Source organism: Salarias fasciatus, chromosome 12 (assembly GCF_902148845.1).
Source record: "Salarias fasciatus chromosome 12, fSalaFa1.1, whole genome shotgun sequence".
Classification (NCBI taxonomy): domain Eukaryota; kingdom Metazoa; phylum Chordata; class Actinopteri; order Blenniiformes; family Blenniidae; genus Salarias; species Salarias fasciatus.
This window is the reverse complement of record NC_043756.1, coordinates 2,585,902-2,607,243: the sequence shown is the minus strand read 5'-3', so window position 1 is coordinate 2,607,243 and position 21,342 is coordinate 2,585,902. Positions and strand designations below refer to the sequence as shown.

Sequence of the window (21,342 nt, the reverse complement as noted above, 5' to 3'; positions counted from 1 at the left end):
CAATCAGCGTTTTGTTTCAAGTTCCAAGCCTGCGTTCGGGGTGGGGGGGGGACGCGGGAGCGCGGTGCTCCGATGACGCTGCAGACGCTGCCTCGCTGAGCGGCGTGCGGCCGCCCCGGCCGCTCCTCACGACCCCGCGTTTTTCTGACAGGGCGCGCACGGAAAAGGCAGGGACGCGTGCACGGCCACACACGGGGAATTTAAAAGGTCATTAGGGATTAAATTATTTGCCCATTTGCAATCCGAAAAGAGAAGGACATAATGAGGAGGAGGAGGGGGCGGCTGAACCCATCTCCCTAAAATCCTCTTCCACATCACCACCGTTCCCACCCGTTCACCTCCCGTCCCATTCTGAGGGCCACAGCATTATTAGATTTTGACATTATTAGCTCAAATAGCAGAGAGGCCCCGCTGTCATTATAAAGCCTTTACTTTTTGCGCTGACTGCCAAATCTGTTTTGCACTAGCTCCAGACTGCCAAAGCCAACAATGGCAGATTAGTGAAGCCCTTCTCTTGTTGCAGCAGAGGTTAATATAAAGTGACAGGGCTAAGTCCGTTCCGATTAAGTATGCTGGGAGATATTACGGCAGTTTGTTACATCAGATCGTTATTGGATTAAACAGCATGCACAACAATGAAAGTTTAATTTTAATTTTCGGCAGGAATATAAAACAGGCAGCGAGAGCGCTCCTGTCAGAACAAAGGCAGTATTACAATACCTTCTTGTTTTTGCTTCCCCTCCTTTGCCATTACTGGAGTGGCAGACATGAGGGGGGGAAAAAAACTGATGGTAAGTGAGGATGTCAACCTTTAGGTTTTTGTTTTTTTGTTTTTTTTTTTTTTTCCTTTGAGAAGTTAATGCATTATTCATCAACCCACGAAATTCAACAGCAGTTCACAAAGCAGAAGGTGGTAAACCGAAACATGAAGGGGAGCGAGCATCAGAGGAGCGATCTCACCCCCCCCTCCCAGAAACCTCTGCACTGTTTAGGTGTTTGGTCATTTACTGCTGCGCTGTGAGCAGCTGCAGGCCAGTTGGCCGGCGTATTGTTCGCTCTGGAAGAGGTCACTGCACCTGACCAATAAGCTGTTATTAATCCGTACAGAGTCATCCATTAGCCCATCCGATTTTTACGACCCTCTTCTTTATTAGATGAGCTATCAGCTGTCCATATCTGGCAGAATTATGGACTTCCTCATCGGGGCTGCAACACTCCCATCTTCCCAGAAGGTGTTGGCGTTCTGGCCCAGGTAGACCGGACCTGAAACCCCGGCCAGGGGGAGGCGGGGATGGGTGGGGGCAGGGAGTGAGTGGGGGGGGTGCTGAATCTGCCAGTCTCCTGGGGTATTCCCCACCGTCCCGTTACCTCCGATAAATCTCTGTGCTTTACGATTAGGTACATAAAATGAGTCATAGATCTGGACGGTAAATAAGAGCTTGTCAGTGGGGCTGACGCCAGGCCCCGGCTCCTCCTCCACCTCCTCCACCTCCTCCTCTGCCAGATAGTCCCTCTGTACCTCGGCCATCAGACTGCTGCTATTGAGCTGGGGCTAAAAAGGCTCCAATAAATAAGCCTGATATTTCCCTCCGGACCTCCGCGGTGCCACCCTGAAGCATGCTTGCATACGCCGGACAAACAAAAAGGTCCGGCATTAAAAAAATAATAATTAAAAAAACTGCCTGAACGTAAACAGCACTTTATTTTTTGTTTTTGAAATCCCTTTCAAAATGGTATCGAACTCGTTTTTTGTTTCTAATTACTTCTGTAAGATAGAAAAGCCAGGAAGTCAATGGATCAATCCATCTCAAGTATATTCAAACTGTACGCTGGACTGCGAGACGCTGATGTCTTTTAATGGACCTTCAATCCATACTCGCAATTAAGCATGCAAAATCTCCCATTAAGTAAGTCCACTTACAGTGTATTTACTCTGTTGCTATTTGGGTGTGTGTGTGTGTGTGTGTGTGTGTGTTTTCTTCATCGTCTTCTTCAGAGAGCGCCTTGCACCGAGGCGGAGAGAGCAGCGGCGAGATGACCTGAGGGAGGAGCGACGGTCTCCGAATGCACGAACACAAATGATGGACACTTCCTCTGCAGCGCCAGCTCATCATTGTTGCCGATTCGTTTACACTGGTCCGAAATGACTCCCCCAATGACCGCCGTTGCATATTAAACAGACAATCAGACAATAGGGACGCGCTGCTGGAGGACACGGGAAGCGGCTAAACGCCGGCGGTGTCATGGCAGTCTGGGGAGCGCCGGGCTCATAATGCTGTATGTACAAATGGGAATCTGCCCGCTGATTGATAGCATATTAAACAGAGTTGTGTTACTGCCTATCCGCTGCACATTTTGACAAGGCACCTGCAAAAAAAACCCCCGTTTCAACGTACATCAGCACCTATTCAGCATAAAGTGCACTATGTCTGCACGGGGGTGTGTGTGTGTGTGTGTGTGTGCAGCACGCACAAAAAAAAAAATAAATAAAGAGGCTATCAGGAAGAAAAGAGGTCTGGAGAAGGGAAGCAGAGAAAGTGCATGGCTACAGGCATGCAATCAGCAAAGAATTCAAAATCTCGCCCAGTTTATACAGTTCTATAATCAGAGAGCAAAGACGGAAAACAACGCCAATGGCAGCGCAGCAAAGGAGACTCAAAACATTTTCATTAGTGAGCAAAAAATAAGTAGTTCTTAGTGAAAGCATTGCTTCTTTTTGCATAAGTTTGATGTTTAAGAGAGAAGATTAGATGGAGGACAGGGGATTTTTTTTTTTTATGTCGAGTCTGAACTCTGCAAAAAAGCCTCTCTGACTCGTTGCAGCATCTGATTTATGTTTTTGTTTTTTTTTCTGCTTGTTTCATGCAATGTCTGTCAGAAACTGGAGCATCAAGGATATAAAGAAGGAGTAAAGATATGATAAAAAAACGGGGATTGAAGTTAATGATTTGATTTGTTGCAGAGGAACACCAAAGGTGTACACACTGTGATCAAACCTCTTTTTTTTATTAGTTTTCTGACTGAACATAAAATCATTTCAAATCATGAGTTTGTGATCTTCCTCAAAACAATGCTTAACACAGGAATTTTTGCATGAAGCTTTATCTATGAGGTTTTTTCCTCCATATCATTTGTTTCACTTGAGATGAGAGAAATAGTGAAAACTACAAACTAACTTAAACTCTTGTAAACCTGAGTTAGAGTCTCACGTGTCTGAAGATGCCGTTCATAAACAGAAGCAGTTCACTTCGCTGAAGATATTCAGCTTATAATTGACTTTAATGTGGATCAATTAGCGCACAGGAGCCAGTGGTGGACCGCTGTAGCATCCAGTCTGTTCACGGAGATGAGAAGTGTGGCATTATATTTAACCTCAATAGTTACAAAGACATTTCTTATTCCTACTTTTAAGATTTAAGCACAAAAAATTGAATGAATTAAAAATGGCACAAATACAGAACCCTGTGGAGTGCCATAAATCATATATGTTGATAATATATTTTCTTGTTTTTGAGACTGAAAAATATAGAATTCAAAACACTTCAAAAAATGTTTACAGCATTTCTACAAAAAATTTAATTGTTCGATCTGGCGTTGTTGGTAGTTTACTGTTATTCGGTAGTTTCTACAAACGTTAGCCAACATGTTTCATCTTTCTTTTATTGTAGTTTTTTGTATTGTGTCAATAATCTAAAGAAATCTTAGCCAACACTGTGTTTACTGTCTCTTTCACTGATCAGAAGATGAAAACAATGGCCCTGATACAGAACCCTGTGGAGCGCCACACATCCTGAAATACATTCTTCAGTACAGTAATGATAAACTGTCTCCTACTGTGATACTGAAAGTCGTCTAACTTCTTAATGTAACTAGAAAAATATATTAGTTGAATTAAAACACAATTATTTTTTTTGTTTTAAACTAAAAACACTGATGAAGCACCCTGAGAATCGGACCAATGTGTAATGAAATCTAGATGTTAAAGCTGTGATCCAGCCACTCTGAAACCATCTGCTAAATATGCAAACATATCTTTAATTCAAAGAGTAAAATATCATTATGTGATGCCAGAGAACATTTCCCAGTCCTGTATGCAAAGAGGTCACATTACCAATTTGTCATTCGGTTTGTCATTATGTCGCATGCTGCAGTCAATACGGCCGAACAGCTATAAGATAATATGTGACTGTGAGATCCCGCTGTCGGGAAGTCATTGCCATGACGCCACCGTCGTTATATCATGCAAAGGCCGACGTGCCAATATGTCATTATGTCATGATACGGTCAATATGCCAATATGTCATTATATCATTACGGCAATGAGCTATAATGTGACAGCATGTTCGAATTTGGATTCCTGCAGAGTCGCCACATCCAGGGCGTAAAATCAAGCCAATGTCACGTCACGTCAATGTCACACAAGCGTGTCCACGTGTACAAAAAAGAAGAAGAAGGAGAAGAAACATTATGATTCCAGCATGTTAGGGTGCAACAAAGAAGCAGAGCTTCTCCGTGGAGCCCTGTGTAATCTGTCACAATGGCCTTTCTTTCAGAATGTTTACCTGGACATCAACAGAATGCAGCTGCTGAGCGTCACTGCATCAAAACTTCACAAACCTCAATGCCAACCTTTAGAAATGACACGAAGTCAGTGTTGAGAAAAGTGAGCCTGAAGAATGGCGCTTGCTTTTGTGCCTCCTGCCATTGCACCGCTTTGTCTAAGTACAGTCTGCACTGTAAAGAGAATAATGCTCTTTCTGATTACGGCCTATTGTTTTAGTATCCTTGTAGCTGGAACTTTCCGGGGCTTTTCTTCTTCTGTGTTTTTCCATCACTGCCTCTGCGTCCTTCCATTATATTGATCTATGTCGCCTGCTCAGCCTTTTATCTCTTGTGACTGTGAACATGCATACAATATTGCACACTTATTGTGATTATTATTAAGGATCTGCGCCCTTCGTTGTCTCTGCGCTCAATCTTCCTCCTCCTCAAAGTGTCTGGATCGCAGCCATTCCATGCAGCCTTTGCACACCAGTGTATGATTTTGCCAGCACTGAATCACTGGTGGGTAACCAGCCAATAACTCGCAAATTCCTGATCAAACAGAGATTTTGACTCACTTTTCAAATAGAGGCGTGAATCCATTTGTATGAGAAAACTACTTTTCTTCCTTAGAGAGAAGGGAGAAACTTTAACGTCTCGACAAATTCTCACCAAAGCTGCAATCAAATACACTTCTGTGTTACGTCCATAGAAATGAAACCTTCATTAAGATACGTGTCCGTATATCTTAAATAGCAGTTCTCATTATAATGATCAGGCTTCCCAACGTTACTTTTTCATCTTGTGCTCCTTTAAAGCTGTTTTAGAACTAACGGTGGTGTAAAAATGATGGAAACCAATTAAGCTTATAACACAGGCCGTTTCATCAGCATGTAAAAAAGTCTAACAGGTACGACTGTAAGAGGTTATATATCAGGTGTGATTCTGCCCCAGTAAAGGTTTCTGCTCCATACTGGCTGAATATAACATATTTTAATGTCAGAGGCTCTAATCACAACAAGGGGCTAAAAAAATATCACTATTTATATTATTAATAGGTTTTAAATGCAGTTTATTTACAGGAATGGGGAAGACGCATTAAGTGAAAAAAAGTGAAGCTATGTGCCGAAAAAGATTAGGATTTTCCTAAAGGGGCGGTTCTCTGATGTTTTACTGTCAATGTGCAGAATTCAGGATGCTATGAAGTCTGTCAGACACTTAATAAATCTTTTAACATTGTGTTGATTGCAATCATGTATTTTCTTATGAATTAAGTCTTCGTCCGTTTCAGAAATCATCGACAAAATTACATCATGAAAACTGCTTTACATGCAAAAAGAAAATTATAATACTAGAAACTATACAGTAAGAAGTATCGTAATACAGAATTATATCAGTGTGTGAAGAATCTAACCACCGATATGAACACACGCTCCTTTATTTCAAAGTCTTTAAGAATCAGGGGTGTTAAACATAAGGCATGTGGGCCAAAACCAGCCCAGAAGAGGCTCCAATATGGCCGCCAAACCAGGCAAATCTCAAAAATTTCAAAGAAAACATTGTTTTTTTTGTTTGTTTTTTTTAAAAAAAAAAACATATTTCTTAAGAGTAGCGGACACAACTCAACGATGAGACCCGAGCTGAGATCTCGGTGACGAAGCCTTGGAAGCTAGCTAGCTAGCATTAGCCACACACATGCCGTCAGGGTGAGGCTGTAAAAACATGCAGAGTGCAGCAGCTACAGGACAAGTTTTATAGATATTTCAGTTTTACACCAGAAAGTATCAGTTAAATCGGCTTTATGTTGAGACTGTGGTCATTTCTGACAGCAATTGTTTAGTTATGTGAAAATATGGACATTTTCATCACATACAGTGAGAGAAACTTTAAAGTTTATATTTAAAGGTTTGAAATCATTTCTAAAGGTGTGTCTTACTCAAGATGAAATGCATTTGACATCCCTGTTTTAGACCATAAGCAGACTTCCTGCATCCTGAAACATGTACAAATAATTCCTTTAAAAAAAAAAAGATGATTTAATGGAGAAAATGTTTCCGAATTTTGATCCCATGTATTTGTTTTCCTTTTTCTTGGTAAAAACTGGTTTAACTACAAAAATCTTCACCTGTGAAATATGTCAACAATTCATTCTAAACTGAGCTGAACGTAAAGCTTTAAACGTCTCATGATCGCTTCTTTCAGCAGGATTATTCTTGTAAGACATAAAAAAAAAATAACAGAAACTCATTAAACTACATGAAAAACAAAAATCATATCAGGAGCCAAGAAGTCAAACTGAAGCATTTCTACTTTAAATGCATTTAAGCCCCACAATGAATAACGGTTATCTTAAAGCGACGGCATCAACAAACACATAATTACACATTATCAGACACCACGCTCTCGAGCGTCTCCACCCTCCACGGTGCACAACCCCGCTAAGTTTGGCCGGCCTCACTTTCACGGTACACGTGTTCAAACCCGGGGAAAATAATGATAGTTTAGCTCCAACTGTCAATTTAAATAGTACAGCGGCGTGCATTAAGAGCTTTTAATGTCTCGACTAGGTGCAATTTTAAGGTTGAGGTCTATTAAGCAGGAAAATGGCTCCACTTAGTTTCCTGTAAAGATTGTGGGAGATACAGCACGTTGCTGTTTTCCTCCTCCTTTTTCCACTTCAGTTTTCGCGTTAATCATTTTCAAACAGGCTTTCAGTCAAATACGTCGAGCGAGTTACTTTCCGCATGCCACGGTTATGTTTATGCTGTGGAAATACAGACAATAATGCATTTTTTTCCTGCAGTTTTTCCTCATGTGGCCACATGTCAGCACTGTTAAGTGAAATATCTGGCTCAGAGACGTCACAACGTCATACTGTTTCACAGGTATACGTTAGATTTTAACCATTAATGGCCTGATCTACTGAAGGTTTCTGCATATAAATGACAACGCGAGACGGCACGAGATCACTGCTACTGCGCAGTTGCACCAAGATTTCAGTTTGGAGGTAGAAAAGAGGATGAAACACCTTAAAATCAGTTTGAAGGGGTCGTTGGCGTTACCTCTGACAATGTGGAAATAATAAAAGTCACCTGAGAGCAGAAGTCCAGTGAAAACCCAGCTCTGGCTCAGTCTGCTGCATGCTCCAGGATCCCTGTTGTCATCACACAAAGACTATTTGTGAGATTGGTGTTTAAAAACCAGATGTGCAAAAATGAGGAGCACTCCGAAGAAGGATTATCTGCCCATAATTCTGCCGACGTATTGAGTCATAACTAAACGTCGTCAGCGGCAGCAGAGAGGTTCTGAACATTAAGTTTATGGGCTCCTCATTATTTAACATGTTAGGGCCTCCCCACAGCCCAATGAAATTTTGATGGCGGTATTTCAGCTAGTTTGTTGGCTCCTCACTCCTACTCACTGCTCGCCCAGATGCAAATGCGTAAACGAGGTCTCGCCGGGCAGAGCAGACATCAGGCTGCTGCTCCGCCCTCCTGCTCCCAGCTGGACAAACATCCAGCGGCGGCCCGGTCGGAGGAGGCCGGAGACCTCCGCCCGGACGGGCCGCGGACCGCAGTGCTGCGGCCGCCGCCTGCCTCCCGCCCGATCTGCATACAGTAAAAAAACAAACATTCCTGTAAATAAAGACGGCTGTCCAGCAACTGTCTTCCCAGCGACAATGGTATTGACCCAAGTCAGATGCTCCGCTGATTAAAAATTGATCCATTTTGAAAAATCTAATCAACTGAATAGGACTCTTTCATACGTTGGGTGGGGTTGGGTGCGTTTGCTGGGGGCTGCAGTGGGGGGGTTGGGGTGGGTGGAGGAGGATGGGGGGGTGGGGGGTTCTGAGCAGCTGCTGACACAGAGAGGCAGACCTGTTATTAACCCCTGCACCTCCACACAGCCTCCTGCACCCTGCTCCCCGCTCACTTCACACCCCCGCCCGCCCGCCCGCCCCCACCCACAGCGCCCCGGGACCAGACACGGCCCAGACGGCCTGAATTATTCAGCAGTCTGAGAGAGAGGCTCCGGCCACTTGGCCTATTAATGCCCGGCAGCGGAGGCTAGTGGCTCTAATGGCCGGTCCGGAGGAGCCCCGGCTCCCAGCGGACGGGAGGAGGGCTGCGAACGCCGAGCTGCAGGGGATGTGAGAGCGAATTCATCAGGGGCCGAGGTCGCGGCGGGTTAATGACGCCGCACGTCTAGACGGACGCTGGACTCACACCCAGTCCAAAAGGCAGCGTGCGGGGGGAGGGGAGACGAGGGGATGTGGCTGAGATGCAATAATATTTTTATCTCTCAAGGAGCGCCAGCGCTGTGATATCAGGGCTAAGGGCTTATTTATTAAAGAACAGCGTTGTTGACTTTGGCCACGATCCACATCTGACCCCAGGTTTCCCCCTTCACAACACAACAGATCTACGGATACCACCCAACCCGACAGTATCACTTCAGGTAGCACGCTCTGCGGATGCAGGTTTTGTAATGACCCAGATGCTGCGTTCGGGCTCCTGGTTTATAGGTTGGGTGGGTCTGACCTAACGCCGGGATTAAAAATAGTGACTGGGTGTAGCAGGTAAATGATCCGACCCAAAACTGAGTGGCGCGATTCATTGCAGTCTGGCTTTGATTATGCAGAGATCGGCCTGAAATGACCTCCAATCTGCTCCAGGATGAACGACGGAGCCACTGACACAACCAAACCAGATTAAAATATCAAAGAACTACAGTTTCCTACAACAACTACAACCAAGCTAACTGTCTCCTGTCAGTCTGACTGTGAGACGATGGACAAACCCAAACCCTTATTTTCATTTACCAGAATTAAATTCACCTTTAGCAGCTTTCTGCAGACTTCCTTATATTCATAGATGACATCAGGTGGGTTTCACAGCCATCGGGATCATTTGGTTTCGGACCACAAAGCATCGAGTTTTATTTTGAAAAATGATTTTTCATGCACTGTCCTGCTCAAAGCTGGTTCGTGGTGCATTAAAAGTTATGGAGCACTGCTCTGTAACACCTCGAAACTGAAAACCATCCATGGAAAGCACCAAGTCTTTCGTTGCGTTTTCATTTGAAGCGTTGCGTAAACGCCACCTGAGACCACACAGGCTCTTCGTCCTTCACCACCTTGCTGCGTTTCTAAATGCAAACTGTTCCCACTCAGGAGAAAGCAGAAGCACTCAGGAGAGATGTGGAGTTTATTCTAATTGTTTTTAGCCTTAACAACTTGGAGTAATGGCGTTTGGCTTTGGAAAAGGGATTTTGATTGAGCGGACATAAGGTTACGATTTATTAACTATTATTTCATCACATCGAGAAACAATTTTTCAAATAGTATGAATGAAGACTTAGAGGGGTAATTAATTATTATGATGATCTGTTTGTTGTATTATTCACCACAACAGTCCAGAAAAGGAGAGCAGAAGAATCCTGCTTCTCATATAAGAGAGAACTTCTCAGTTGGCCTGCAAAGGCGCGTCAGTCTCCCTGCAGCGCTGTATTATTTATCGCTTAAATGAAAAGCAAGTGAAGTAAGTAACATTTATCAGAAAGGGATAAAGTGTACCGACATCGCTGAACAACCTTCATAACAGAGAGATTAAAGAATTGCCTGCGCAGCCCAACTCTGATTACTCACAGCCCCTTATCATCATTGCACAAACAATCCCAACAGCTGGAGAGGGCCCTCAACTCCAGCGCAAAGTCACTCAATAATCAGGGCATCTCCCCCAGAGAGCCACGGGGATGAAGCTCCGGGTGCAACTCTCTTCAGGGAGCGGCTCCGTTGCCATGTGGTCTATCACCGTGGTGATCGTACGCTTCCGCTCCCAGTCTCCGAGGGCGTAAACACAATACCGAACAGAAAAAGAAAAAAAAAAGAAATGACCCCCCCGAGTGCGAGCGCAGACGACCTGGTGGACAAGAGGCCGGTGCGTGATCTGTGTGGCACCTACCTGGAGGTTTCCTAATCGAGAAAGCCTCTCAGACAAAAAGTAATCATTTTTTGCACCAGAACACTCAGTCATCATTCACCGTGAGGACAAACACATTATAAAGTCCAGGCAGAGCGGCAGTGCAAGGTATTCTTATTATCATCCACTAGAGATTTATGCACTTCAAGGTTGAGTTCTTTGAGTGAGTGGGCTCGATCAGTCTGATGAAGCGGAATGAGTTTAGCCTTCAGTAGGTACTATATGTACTGGACTGCGCCGCCACGACAGAAGCTCTCCCCCTCGTCCAGGATCCGATGCCAAGCACATTTACTGTTGAGGTCAACGGCGCTGCCATGATTGCACCAAACCAAGGGCATCCTGCAGAAGGCTACAGAGGGGACGCAGACACACCCTGCACCCATTTGCACAAATGTAATTTCTCCCCCCATCTCCCCTCACTCAAGGTGACCAAGCACATAATTCAGAGATCTGTGCGAGATGATCCCGATGGCCTCGTTGCAGCGCGGATTCAAAACAAGTCTGGAAAAAAAAAAAAAAAAAAAAAAAAAAGAGGCAGAAAACAGCTGCCCCCCTCGAAAATACAAGTCATCCATTCAGCTGAATCTGTGGGGCAAACAGAAGCACATGCATAGCAAGTTATTTTGCTTGGCTGCAGCTAAAATCATATGCTTGCTTATCATACAGAAACACTGTATCGCAGTCTAAATATTGGCCCTGCATTAATAGTCAATTGGATAATTTCCATACAGCATCAAGCTGAGATGAAGTATTATAAGAACACACATTCCTGCGAGGTCTGCACCGCGCTCTCGCAGGCTCGCACCGTCCATTTCAACATGTCCTCCGGTCTGTCACAGGAGTTGACCCCCACCCATCCTCCAGGTCCTCGGGCACACTCGTCCTCATGCCGCATACAGCAAAAGCCCGGAGCAATGTTTAGCTAAACCTGCTGGCCTACGTAGGCAGGGAGAGTCCCCAGAGGGCTGAACAATCAGACAATTTCAAGATCATGAAGCATTAAACCAATCCCGGCAGGGTACACTAATTAAACAGCCGAGCCCGGCACAGCCAACCAATCCCCACAGAGCAATTAAATCCATCCCCTCTAAAACACTGTGGAACCTGTCTGGGGAAAACTGCCGAGAAGTGAGAGAGCGAGGAAGAGGGAGAGATGGAGCGGGGAGGGGAGGAAAATATCATAAAATTCATCTGGAAAGAAAAAACTATAGGGGGAATGCAGCAGGAGGCTAACAAGGGAAATTGAAAAAGGAGAGCCTCAATTCGGCTCTTTGTTCTTTTCTCTTATATTCTCTAATAGTATTCAAAATGTGTGCCGTTCCTCTCCGCCGAGGAGGAGGCGGGGAGGTGTGCGAGTGTGACCACATTTAAATTCAAAAATAGTGACCCTGTTGCGATCAAAAGTTGCATATTTAATTAAGATTACAAGGTCTGGAAAGCACTCGTGAGACTGAATGGAAAGGCAGAATAGCCTCAAGGCCTATATTACACACCGGCAGAGCTGCTAACACAGTCGCAAACCCTAATCAATACCCCCATGCCCTCCTCCACCGAAGCAAATGAACAGGTGACAATGGAGGCATGACATCAGTGGGCTTTTCAGGGAACGGCGAGGCCGGATGAACCGCGAGGCGGCGGCGGCGGCCGGCTGCTTCTGAGGGAGAGACTGTATCACACACATCACATGACCAATTCCTCATGTTAAACACTGATAACGAATTAACGGGGCAACGTCTGAAACCCCGAAAAATCTCATGGTTAGGCGGGCAAATTAAATCCCCCGAGAGGCGGCGGTGGAAGTGTGTTTCGGCGGTGTTGAAGTGGAGCCGAAAACACCTCAAAAAGGGTTTGGAGCTGGAGCGGCTGTGAAACCGGAGGTGTGGACAGGGAGACAGACTCGCTCCTTCCTCCTCCCGACTCAGGCGGTGTATAAATCACAGAGCCCAGCTTCATGTCTCCACTTCCTGTTCCTCTCCATTAAAAATGATAAACTGTACCTCTTGAAGCCACTCGCTCGCTTTAGGGTCCCAGTCTGCACCTTCCCGGTGAAGAAGCAAGAGCGCGGAGCGGCGGCGGCGGCGGCTCAGATTTATTCTATCCCCTCCCATTGTTGGGGATGAATAAGAGAGTAATTAACTGTGTGGGGGTAGCAGCTGCATAAAGACAAGGCCGGCGAACACAACAAGCCTGATCCATCTGCTTTTTGCTATAACACACCTTTTGTATTATTTTGATAAATAAGAGCACATCTGCTTAGTAATAACAAATGCCGCTTTAATGCTCAAAAGACCACCAAGAGGCCGTCCTTCCCGGGTTTCCTCTCTTCCCACTTAAATGAGGACAAATGGGCCTTACAAACAGGAGGCTGGCGCAGGACTCCTGCTCCTCCAGTCTGGTAAACACACTCTGAGCAGTGGCACATAATGAGAGGAGCCCAGATCCCCCAAGACAGCCTGGAGAAGGTTAGCGAAGCATTGATCTCATGAGTGCGCCGAGCCCAGGAGCACCCTTCACAACGCGCGCTAACCCACGCTACATGACAACCCGCGTCAGAACACGCCGTGCACCGGGAGCCTGGCACTTCAGCGTTTCAGACTCAACAACAGAAAAAGGGAAACTGGCATGGCTGGGGTTTTTTTCCCCTCTCTCTCTCTCTATTTTCCTTTTTGGTCTTGAAGGACGAAATGGACAATAGAGGGATGTAGGAAAAAAAAAAAAAGGAAAAAGCAAGTGAAACCCTGCCAAACACAGCTGAGGCATGCTCGGCAGAGAGAGGGAGAGGCGGCCGGGGCAGCGGGATTCATTGTAAGCCTGGTAAAATGAATAAGGAAGGACTGGTGCTCAATACGTCTGCAGTGGCGTCAGACAGTCAAAACAAATAAAGCCGAGTCCGCGGCGGAGAAACGCGGCTCAATATGGACTCACCGGGCAAGGGAGTGACTGTCAGCGGGGAGAGAGGACACAGCTTTATACCCACGCCGATGAGCCATTACCTCTCCCCTCCTGATGCTTCCTCCCGCCTCACTGCGAGCAGGAAGAGGCTGCCCTACCGCCATGGAGCCATCCTCCAGCACACTAATGTGTCCCTGAAGTTTTGTTAAAGCTGGTTATTTACTCCTGCAAAGCAATTGCTCCAGCCTAGGGGCAGCAGAATGGAGAACACGCTGCTATGAAAAATCTGGCGTCTCTCGCTATGAAGCACTGTCAACTACCATGGGGGCGTTCCTGCTGAAACATTGGGGGTACTGCTGCTTTTTTTTTTTTTCTTGCACAAGAGGAGATATTAAAAAACAGCAAGCCTCCAAAAGCAGATACATTCTGACAGAGAGGGTCATTAAACAGGAGGCTTAATACGCTTTTGGTGGCCTTTTCTTTTGCATACGTTCGGCCTCGAAAACAAAGAGCATAAAGAAAAATGAAGCGGCTCTGCTGGCTTCAATCCGACGCCGGTGGTCGGAATCCGGTCGACTTCCTGTAAGCACAGCGGCGGGCTCAAGCCTGGTCTAAAAAACAAGTCTTGGTAGAAGTTGTGATCGTCAGATTAGCCGAGTTTCCAAAAGTAGAAATAAATTCCCTGAAAGGCTAAAAGGCAGTTTGGAGGTTTAGAAGCTGAATAATGTTCATCAGATTCAACGTTTCACACATCTTCACCTGATTTAGTTTGATTCTGGTTACACAGAAGGTTTGACATGAGGAGATCATTGAGGATGATTGATCAGTTCATTGATTGATTCAGTGATTGGTCCATTGATCCATGCATCGATTGCTGTATTGATTGAACTATTGACTGGTTCATTGATTGGTCTATTGATTGAACTATTGATCGGGATATTGATTGCTGTATTGACTGATGGATTGCAAGTATCGACCAGGTCAGGAGAAACTCTGCGCCCACCAGAAACCTGGTTCCGCCTTCAGGATCTGACAGCAGAGGCGTTTATGTGCGTCTCCATGTCTCACAGGGGAACTCCTGAATAGAAATAATCCTCGTCCAGCTCAGGAAGTCCTTCCCAAATTCTGTTTGTCAGCCGAGAATTTCATCCGAAGCCGAATAATCTGTCCCCATAAAGGACCATCGAGGGTCAGTTTGGCTTAGATACCCCCCTCTGTCCAGAAGAGACCTACAATCAAAGGCTGGACCAACCCAACAGGAAGTGGTGGGTTCAGGCAAAGAGCTTGGACTCATTTCTTAAAACAACGTGACCTCTTTGACTCGTGCACCAGTATAATCTGCAAGGGTCGACTTTATGATAATGTGTTGGTTTTTACTGTGGAACTGTCAAAGCATCACAATGTCGAGCAGCTCAGCAAGCTGATGAGGCTGGTGTCAAATTACAACTGCTCAATCCCGCAACACAAAGCAATGAGCTTTCAGGAAGGGGCAATAAAAATACAGATTCTTGTCTTTATATGTAAGGACAAAAAAGGGGAGGTTGGAATTTTCTGCTGAGAAGGGATTTAAGAACAAGAGGGACGAATAAGTAAACTATAGAAAAAAAAAAATGATCACAACAGGCAAATTCATGACAAAATGAGAAACATTTCCATTAGACACACACACTACTGATCAATATGTGGAATTCAGAGGTCAACACAAAGTCAACAAATCCAGCAAAATGCAGTTTGAACACACACACACACACACACACACACTCAGAGACAGGTACTTTGCCACTTACCTCTCGTTGAGTCTGCTGTCGATAGTTTCACAGAACTCAGTTCAGACTCAATCACAGTGTTGAGTCACAGACCGTTTTTCATATTAACAAGAAAATTTAAATAAAAAACTCGACTCCGTGTAATCGGGGCTGAAGTGTGTATGAAACACTGACGTTACAGCTTCCCACAAAGGGACTTTCACACCCGCAGCAGTCACAACAGCCACGTCCCAGCGTCTTTAAACACACCGCTGCCTCCAAACTCAGTGAATTACAACCAGGAACAGTCAGATCGCCTTTAAAACTGTTCAGTTCTGTGACATTCACGTCAACTTTCCACATTCACGCCTATGAACCACTTAACTGAAATGCATGTTTTTGGATTACGTAGGTAGAACATGCAGACTGCAAAGACCGAGGCAGACTCAAACCGGGGTCCCTCTCACTGCTAGTGAAGTGCAGACCACTACCCCACCGTGCAGCCTCTAATAACTCAAAGAAACCTAATTCCAGTCCAGCACAGTGAAGCTCGCGCCGCGCCGCCGTCTCCTGAACCGGGAACAGATGTGAAGCAACAGAACAAACGTCTCCTCCATCACAGTCAATACAAACCACGTCAAAGCCAGACACGGCGTTTGGATCTGTGTGTGGCTCGGCGCTGCGAGGCAGGGGCGCCCTCCAACACCGCCACCGGTGAGCCAGAGCTCCGCTACCAGTAAATAAAGCGGCAGCAGCCTTGTTTATATAGCTTCCACCTTTATGGCAGAGTTCACTAAAGAAGGAGAAGATGGCCTATTCTTAACATTCTTCCCCTGACAAATTTTATGAGCTCCTCGGGGACTGAAATGTGTGATTTCCTGGAGATAGAGATGCTAAACTATGATTCATAGCAACCTGGTCCCGAATTGAAAGACACTTTCTGCAGCTGGGGTTTTTTTTCTTCTTCTTCTCTCTCTTTTTTTATAGAAAAGCTATGAAGACTGGGGAGGAAATTGCAATCACAGAAGCGATATCTCAGAAACGTATATGTCAAGAGGTAAGTAGAAAATGTGTTTTGTGTGTGTGTGCGCGTGTGCGTGTGGTTTGAACGGAGCAAACTGTGTAATATTGCAGCTTTAAGGACGTTTCAAGTGTACAATTGGCGATATAAACAGTAACATCAGCGCAGCATGGCTTATCAAACAGAAGCACATACAGTGGAGTCTGTAAAGTGGAGCACAGGCAAAGCAAAATGATTGGATAGGTATGGAAATCTACTTGAAGGAAGGTCAAAGTGATTAAGCTGACATTAATGACAGGCCTAGTCTTCCTGTGAGAATGCTCACGGTAGCTGTCTCTAAACCCATTTGTCATTCTGCTTCCAACGCCGAAGCATCTGCTTTGAAGTCTCTACCACTAATGCTACACAGGGAGGTTAAACAGCTTAATGCTGAAGTCTGTTTCACTCCTCTCGCTCTCTAATGTTCCCTCCGATTTATGTACCGGGGGTTATGGCTCCTGGATTTCACATCTCAATTTGCCCCAGATCGTCCTGTAAAAGCTGCCTCTCTTTCTTATTTGCTTTGTTGTCACTGTCAAAGGAAGAGAGGGGCAACCCGAAGGATACGGAGACCGTGACAGACATGCCCCACCCATCGATCCGCAGACGCAAGCGGCAGCGAGAGCATGTGAAGAAATGTTTATGTGGGGAGGCAGGCGCGAGCGGGGCAGCTCTCACGTTTAAACACATCACTTGATCCGCCGAAGATTTGACAACAAAAGACAAGTCCAGCGAAATAAGATAATGAGCGGCGTGCACGGCGGCTCCGCCGCCGAGGTCAGCCTGAAATCCTTTTATATCTATCACACAGCATATGAATGAAATGCTACAGTCATTATGATAAATAATACAAGATCTGAGGCGCTCTGGACTCACTTACTCTCCACTACAATGAGATTACACTGATGCATGTGACATTAACAATATCAGCAAACAAATATATGAAAGCATGAATGAAAGGGAGACAGAGACCGATTTTCACAGCCAATTTGAGATTGCAGGGTTGGAGTGTGTGTATGTGTGCGTGAGTGTGTGTGTGTGTGTGTGTGTGTGGAGGATCTACTGGCAAACAGCACACAGAGCAGGCTGGCAGCGGAGGCAGCCAGGCTCACAGGCTGCAAAGCAATTTCACTGTTTGGCAATACTGTTGTCTCTGTGTGTGGATTAGAGCTGACACCAGAGCAACTGAGTCATGCTAAATGTAGTACAATCACAAGCTTTTGTTCCTGATCTAAAAACCCCACTGCCTCTTAGATTCGTGGAAGAGAGGCTGGAAACAAGGCTGAGAAACAGTAACAAATAAGCGGAGCATTATTTCGCCATATGAGCGCAGCATTGCGACATCGCTAAAAACAACAACGCGGGGATTAAAGTCGCTGCGAGTTGGAGGCGCGCAGCCCAAGTTTTCCAAAGCAACATCCACATCAAGTGTTCCTGGCCTGCTCTGAAGGCGCGTTGTTTGGAGGAAGCTTTAAAAGCGTGAATTCTGGCCGCGTTTCCACCTGGTACTACCACACCTTTTCATCACCTGAGCGTCCAAATGCTTTCTACAACCCCCCCCTCACTTTCTCACTCTCCAGGTATCATATATTGGCCCAGAGTTGTTTCTGGGCCTGGCAGGACCTGGCAGGACAGACCCTGACCCGTCCTTTTCATGCTCGCCCACGGAAATGCCATCTGGCTGGTGTGAATGATTACCACAGCAACGGCCGGGTGACCTGCAGCCAGCAGGAACCAAGGTCACTCCACCTCAGCGCTTCGCACTCTCCCTGCCCTCCTTTCATCAGCCTGCAGGTGAATTATTCATCCTGTACAACTTGCAGGCACAAATCTACTGCACAAACACGGAAAAAAAAAAAGAAAAAAGAAAAAAGAGAGAAGGAATCTGCACACTCAGTTTACCGATATAATAACTTGTAATGGGAAAATAAATATTCCGGCGTGAAAGGCGAAAGTAAACGGCTTACAGATGAACGCAGACGTAGCCAGAACCCTCCACTTCCCAGGCGGAGATGGCAAAACCAGCCGTAATGATTTTACACCACCAGAAACAGGCTCCAGCCATGACTGAATGAGAAATAAGTGAATTAATTGATTTCTGACACACGTAGCACCGGATGTCACATTTAAGCTACGGGCATGTTTGCAACTGAGAGGCTTTGGAAGAGTGTTTACCAGATCCGCTGCTGTCTGCCGCTCACATAACGTGATCAAATCCACGGCTAGCCCTGTGAAATATGAAAGGTTATGGTGCTCACACTGAAGAAGACTCTTCTTTTAGTTATGTAATTATTTATTTTACAGCAGAGCAGCCACTTCTGACACAGCCATGTGTGCTTGGAGACGGTCAAAGCGTGCACACACACACACCATTTGTCACTCACATACTGGAAAGAAGGTTTTAACTTACTTCTGACTTTACGGAGTCATTCTGTGTATTTTTGCATGTTTGCACACACATTCAGGTGATCAGCTGTGATGAAGACTAATCATAATCCATCAGTATATTCCAATAATCACTCAGAAAACACACTCTAGGAGCAACTCCTCCACACAAAAGCTGATTAACGAGTTAACACTATCTGCCGAAGGTCACTTAGCAAAATGAGACAATGCTGCACAAACCTGCTCAAATGGCATGAAAAGCTATTCACATCTCTATTTTGTGTCACAGAATCTTTTAGATAAACAAATATAAACCGTATTTGACCCATAGTTGGCCTGAATACACCTTAAACTACACCAACCAGAGACACGGTCAACACAAAGTTCAAGCTCATGTTAAATCTGGATCTTTTTAAAAGTGCTCACAGTTTCCAGGTACATTAAGTCTATTTTTTGCAGGATACTGTGTAAATGCCACAGCGATTCAGGCGAAAGGCTTCTAAACTGAAGTTTTCCAGATGTAATTTGCAGCTGATTGCTACATGGCTGGCTGTAAAGCCTCATAATGATGTGCTGCTCCTCTCTCCTGACAGGCTGGGGCTTCCTCCAGGGGCACTTCAGGATTTAGCTCCCAGGCTGCTCCAGCCACATGGAATGGGGGGGAGAAGGGAAATGTATGTATGCATGTTCCTAGGCTGCTACAACAATAGCTCCAGCCCCGTGCACGGTGCACGGCGGAGGATCCCCAGCCCGGGTCTGGAGGGGGAGGTGGGAGAACGGGAGAGCGGAGAGCGGAGAGCGGAGAGGTCCAGGCAGCGGACCCGGAGCTGGAACAAGAGCCGAGCGGAGAGAGCAGAGAGCCCGCAGCAGCAGATCTGATTTCTGCTCCTCCTCTGCAGCCGGACTGCCATGCTCCTGTCATCTCTCATGTTACAGAACATCAGTCAAGCGGCGGGGACGGTGCCCTTGCGCCGGCCGAGGCTGATTTACAAACATTAGCGGGGAATACAATTACACAGCCCCCCCTGACCGTGCGCCCCCCCGCCTCCTCCTCCTCCCCGGCCATGCAGCCCAATGCGGCGGCGGCGGCAGCGGCGGCGGCGGCTCCGGGAGCGGAGAGGGGGAGGTGGAGGGGGTGGAGGGCTGAGGACGGTGGAGAGAGGGGTGGACACCCAAAACGCCGTTTCACAACCTCCATTCCTCCATAAAGGCAACTTTGAGCAGAGCGATCCAAACGGGACCAGACATGAATCAATCTGTGTGTGTGTGTGTGTGTGTTCGAGAGTGTGTGTGAGAGAAATAAACGGAATGAGATGCTCACCTGCCACATTCTCCATAAACATTTTGCAGCGACAATAAAGAGTCCAGCGCGGTCAAACACTTATTATCAGCCTGCTCGAATCACGGCGACGGGCGCTATTAATTTCACACAGACACACAAAAAAAATAAATAATAATAACTTTAACAAATTAAAACTGTGCACGAAGATCGAGCCCCCCCGATCCACGAAAAAATAAATAAATACAAAATAAAGGGGAATCGGTGTGGAAGCTGCAGGGGGGAGAGCCGACGCGCCGGCCGTCGACACAAACCCGCATCAAACATTAAGATGAAAAAGTTCAGCCCTCGTCCGCGGGAAGGAGAGAGCCGAGCGGGAGGCGCATTAAAAGTTTCCGTGCATGTAAGTGGCGGCGGCGCGTGCGGCGGACGGCGGAGGGAGCGCAGCAAAAAAGCCCGGAGAAGAGGCAGGACGCACGGCGCGCGCCCGGCAGTGCTGTCCGCGGTGCTGATCCCGCTCCGGCATCCAGGCGGAGGCGAACAGCGGCTGCGCTGCTCCGCGGTCGCTCCGCCGCGGATCAATGATTGAACTGAACAAAGGCAGAGAGAGGGGGGATCAATTTCTAATAACTATCAATGCCGAACGCCGCCGCTTTTCCGCCCGCCGCGCGCCCGAAAAACGCGGCGGCACGCACCGGAGCGCACGGCGCGGACACACCGCCGGGAAAATCCGCCGAGAAAGGTGAGGATAGCACTAACCTGGAGCCGCCGTAGATCAAATTTCTTCCAATATTGAAACATCGATCCTACATCGGCGGCCATCTTGGGGGATATTGAGGAGATTTTTTTTCAGCGGCTGCAATAAATATGTGGGCTGGATTCCCCCTCGTTAAACTGCGTTTACCAGCACAGCTCGCACTTTTTGAAAAAATAAAAAATAAATAAAAATAGAGGGACTAACGAGCACACTTCGCAGCACCGTCCACAGATATGTTTGACAAGTCTGCCAACATGATTGCTTCCCCCTTTTTTTGCTCTTTGCAGAAGAAAAAAAAAAGTGGATTTCTTTTCTGAATGTGTTCTTTTTCCTCCTCTGCTCGCAGTCTTTCCTCTTGTTTTTCTTGGCAAAAGTAAAAATGTTTTAAAAAAAAATGGAAGAAGCTTTTTTTCTTTTTCTTTAATTTCTTTTTTTTTTCTTTTTTCTTTTGGGCAAAAGTTATCAATAGTGAGGAAAAGCCCGTGGCTGATCAATAAGCGTCTGGAAAAAGGGAAGGAGATGATGTGTAGATTAGTGGAGGTCTGGGAATTTGGCCAAGCCTCCTTTTTCTTTATTTATTTCAGGGGCATCTGGGGCAGTAACATTAGAGGCAGGGAGGCAGATTAAAACACAGCTTCACATCATTAATACAGTCCAAATTCGCTGTTTGCACTCGTTTGACCCTTTTATTTTTAAGTACT

At 46.1% G+C, this 21,342-nt stretch overlaps 1 protein-coding gene across 1 annotated transcript in view; it reads right to left on the bottom strand.

The window, feature by feature from the left end:
- cux2b (cut-like homeobox 2b) overlaps positions 1-20,024 on the bottom strand; it is a 104,617-nt gene extending 84,593 nt beyond the window's left edge. Inside the window, exon 1 of the mRNA XM_030104099.1 lies at positions 19,927-20,024. Within this exon, the coding sequence (XP_029959959.1) occupies positions 19,927-19,935 (9 nt within the window). The 5' untranslated portion in view covers positions 19,936-20,024. The remainder of the gene's footprint in view (positions 1-19,926) is intronic.
- Between the last annotated feature and the right edge of the window lie 1,318 nt (positions 20,025-21,342).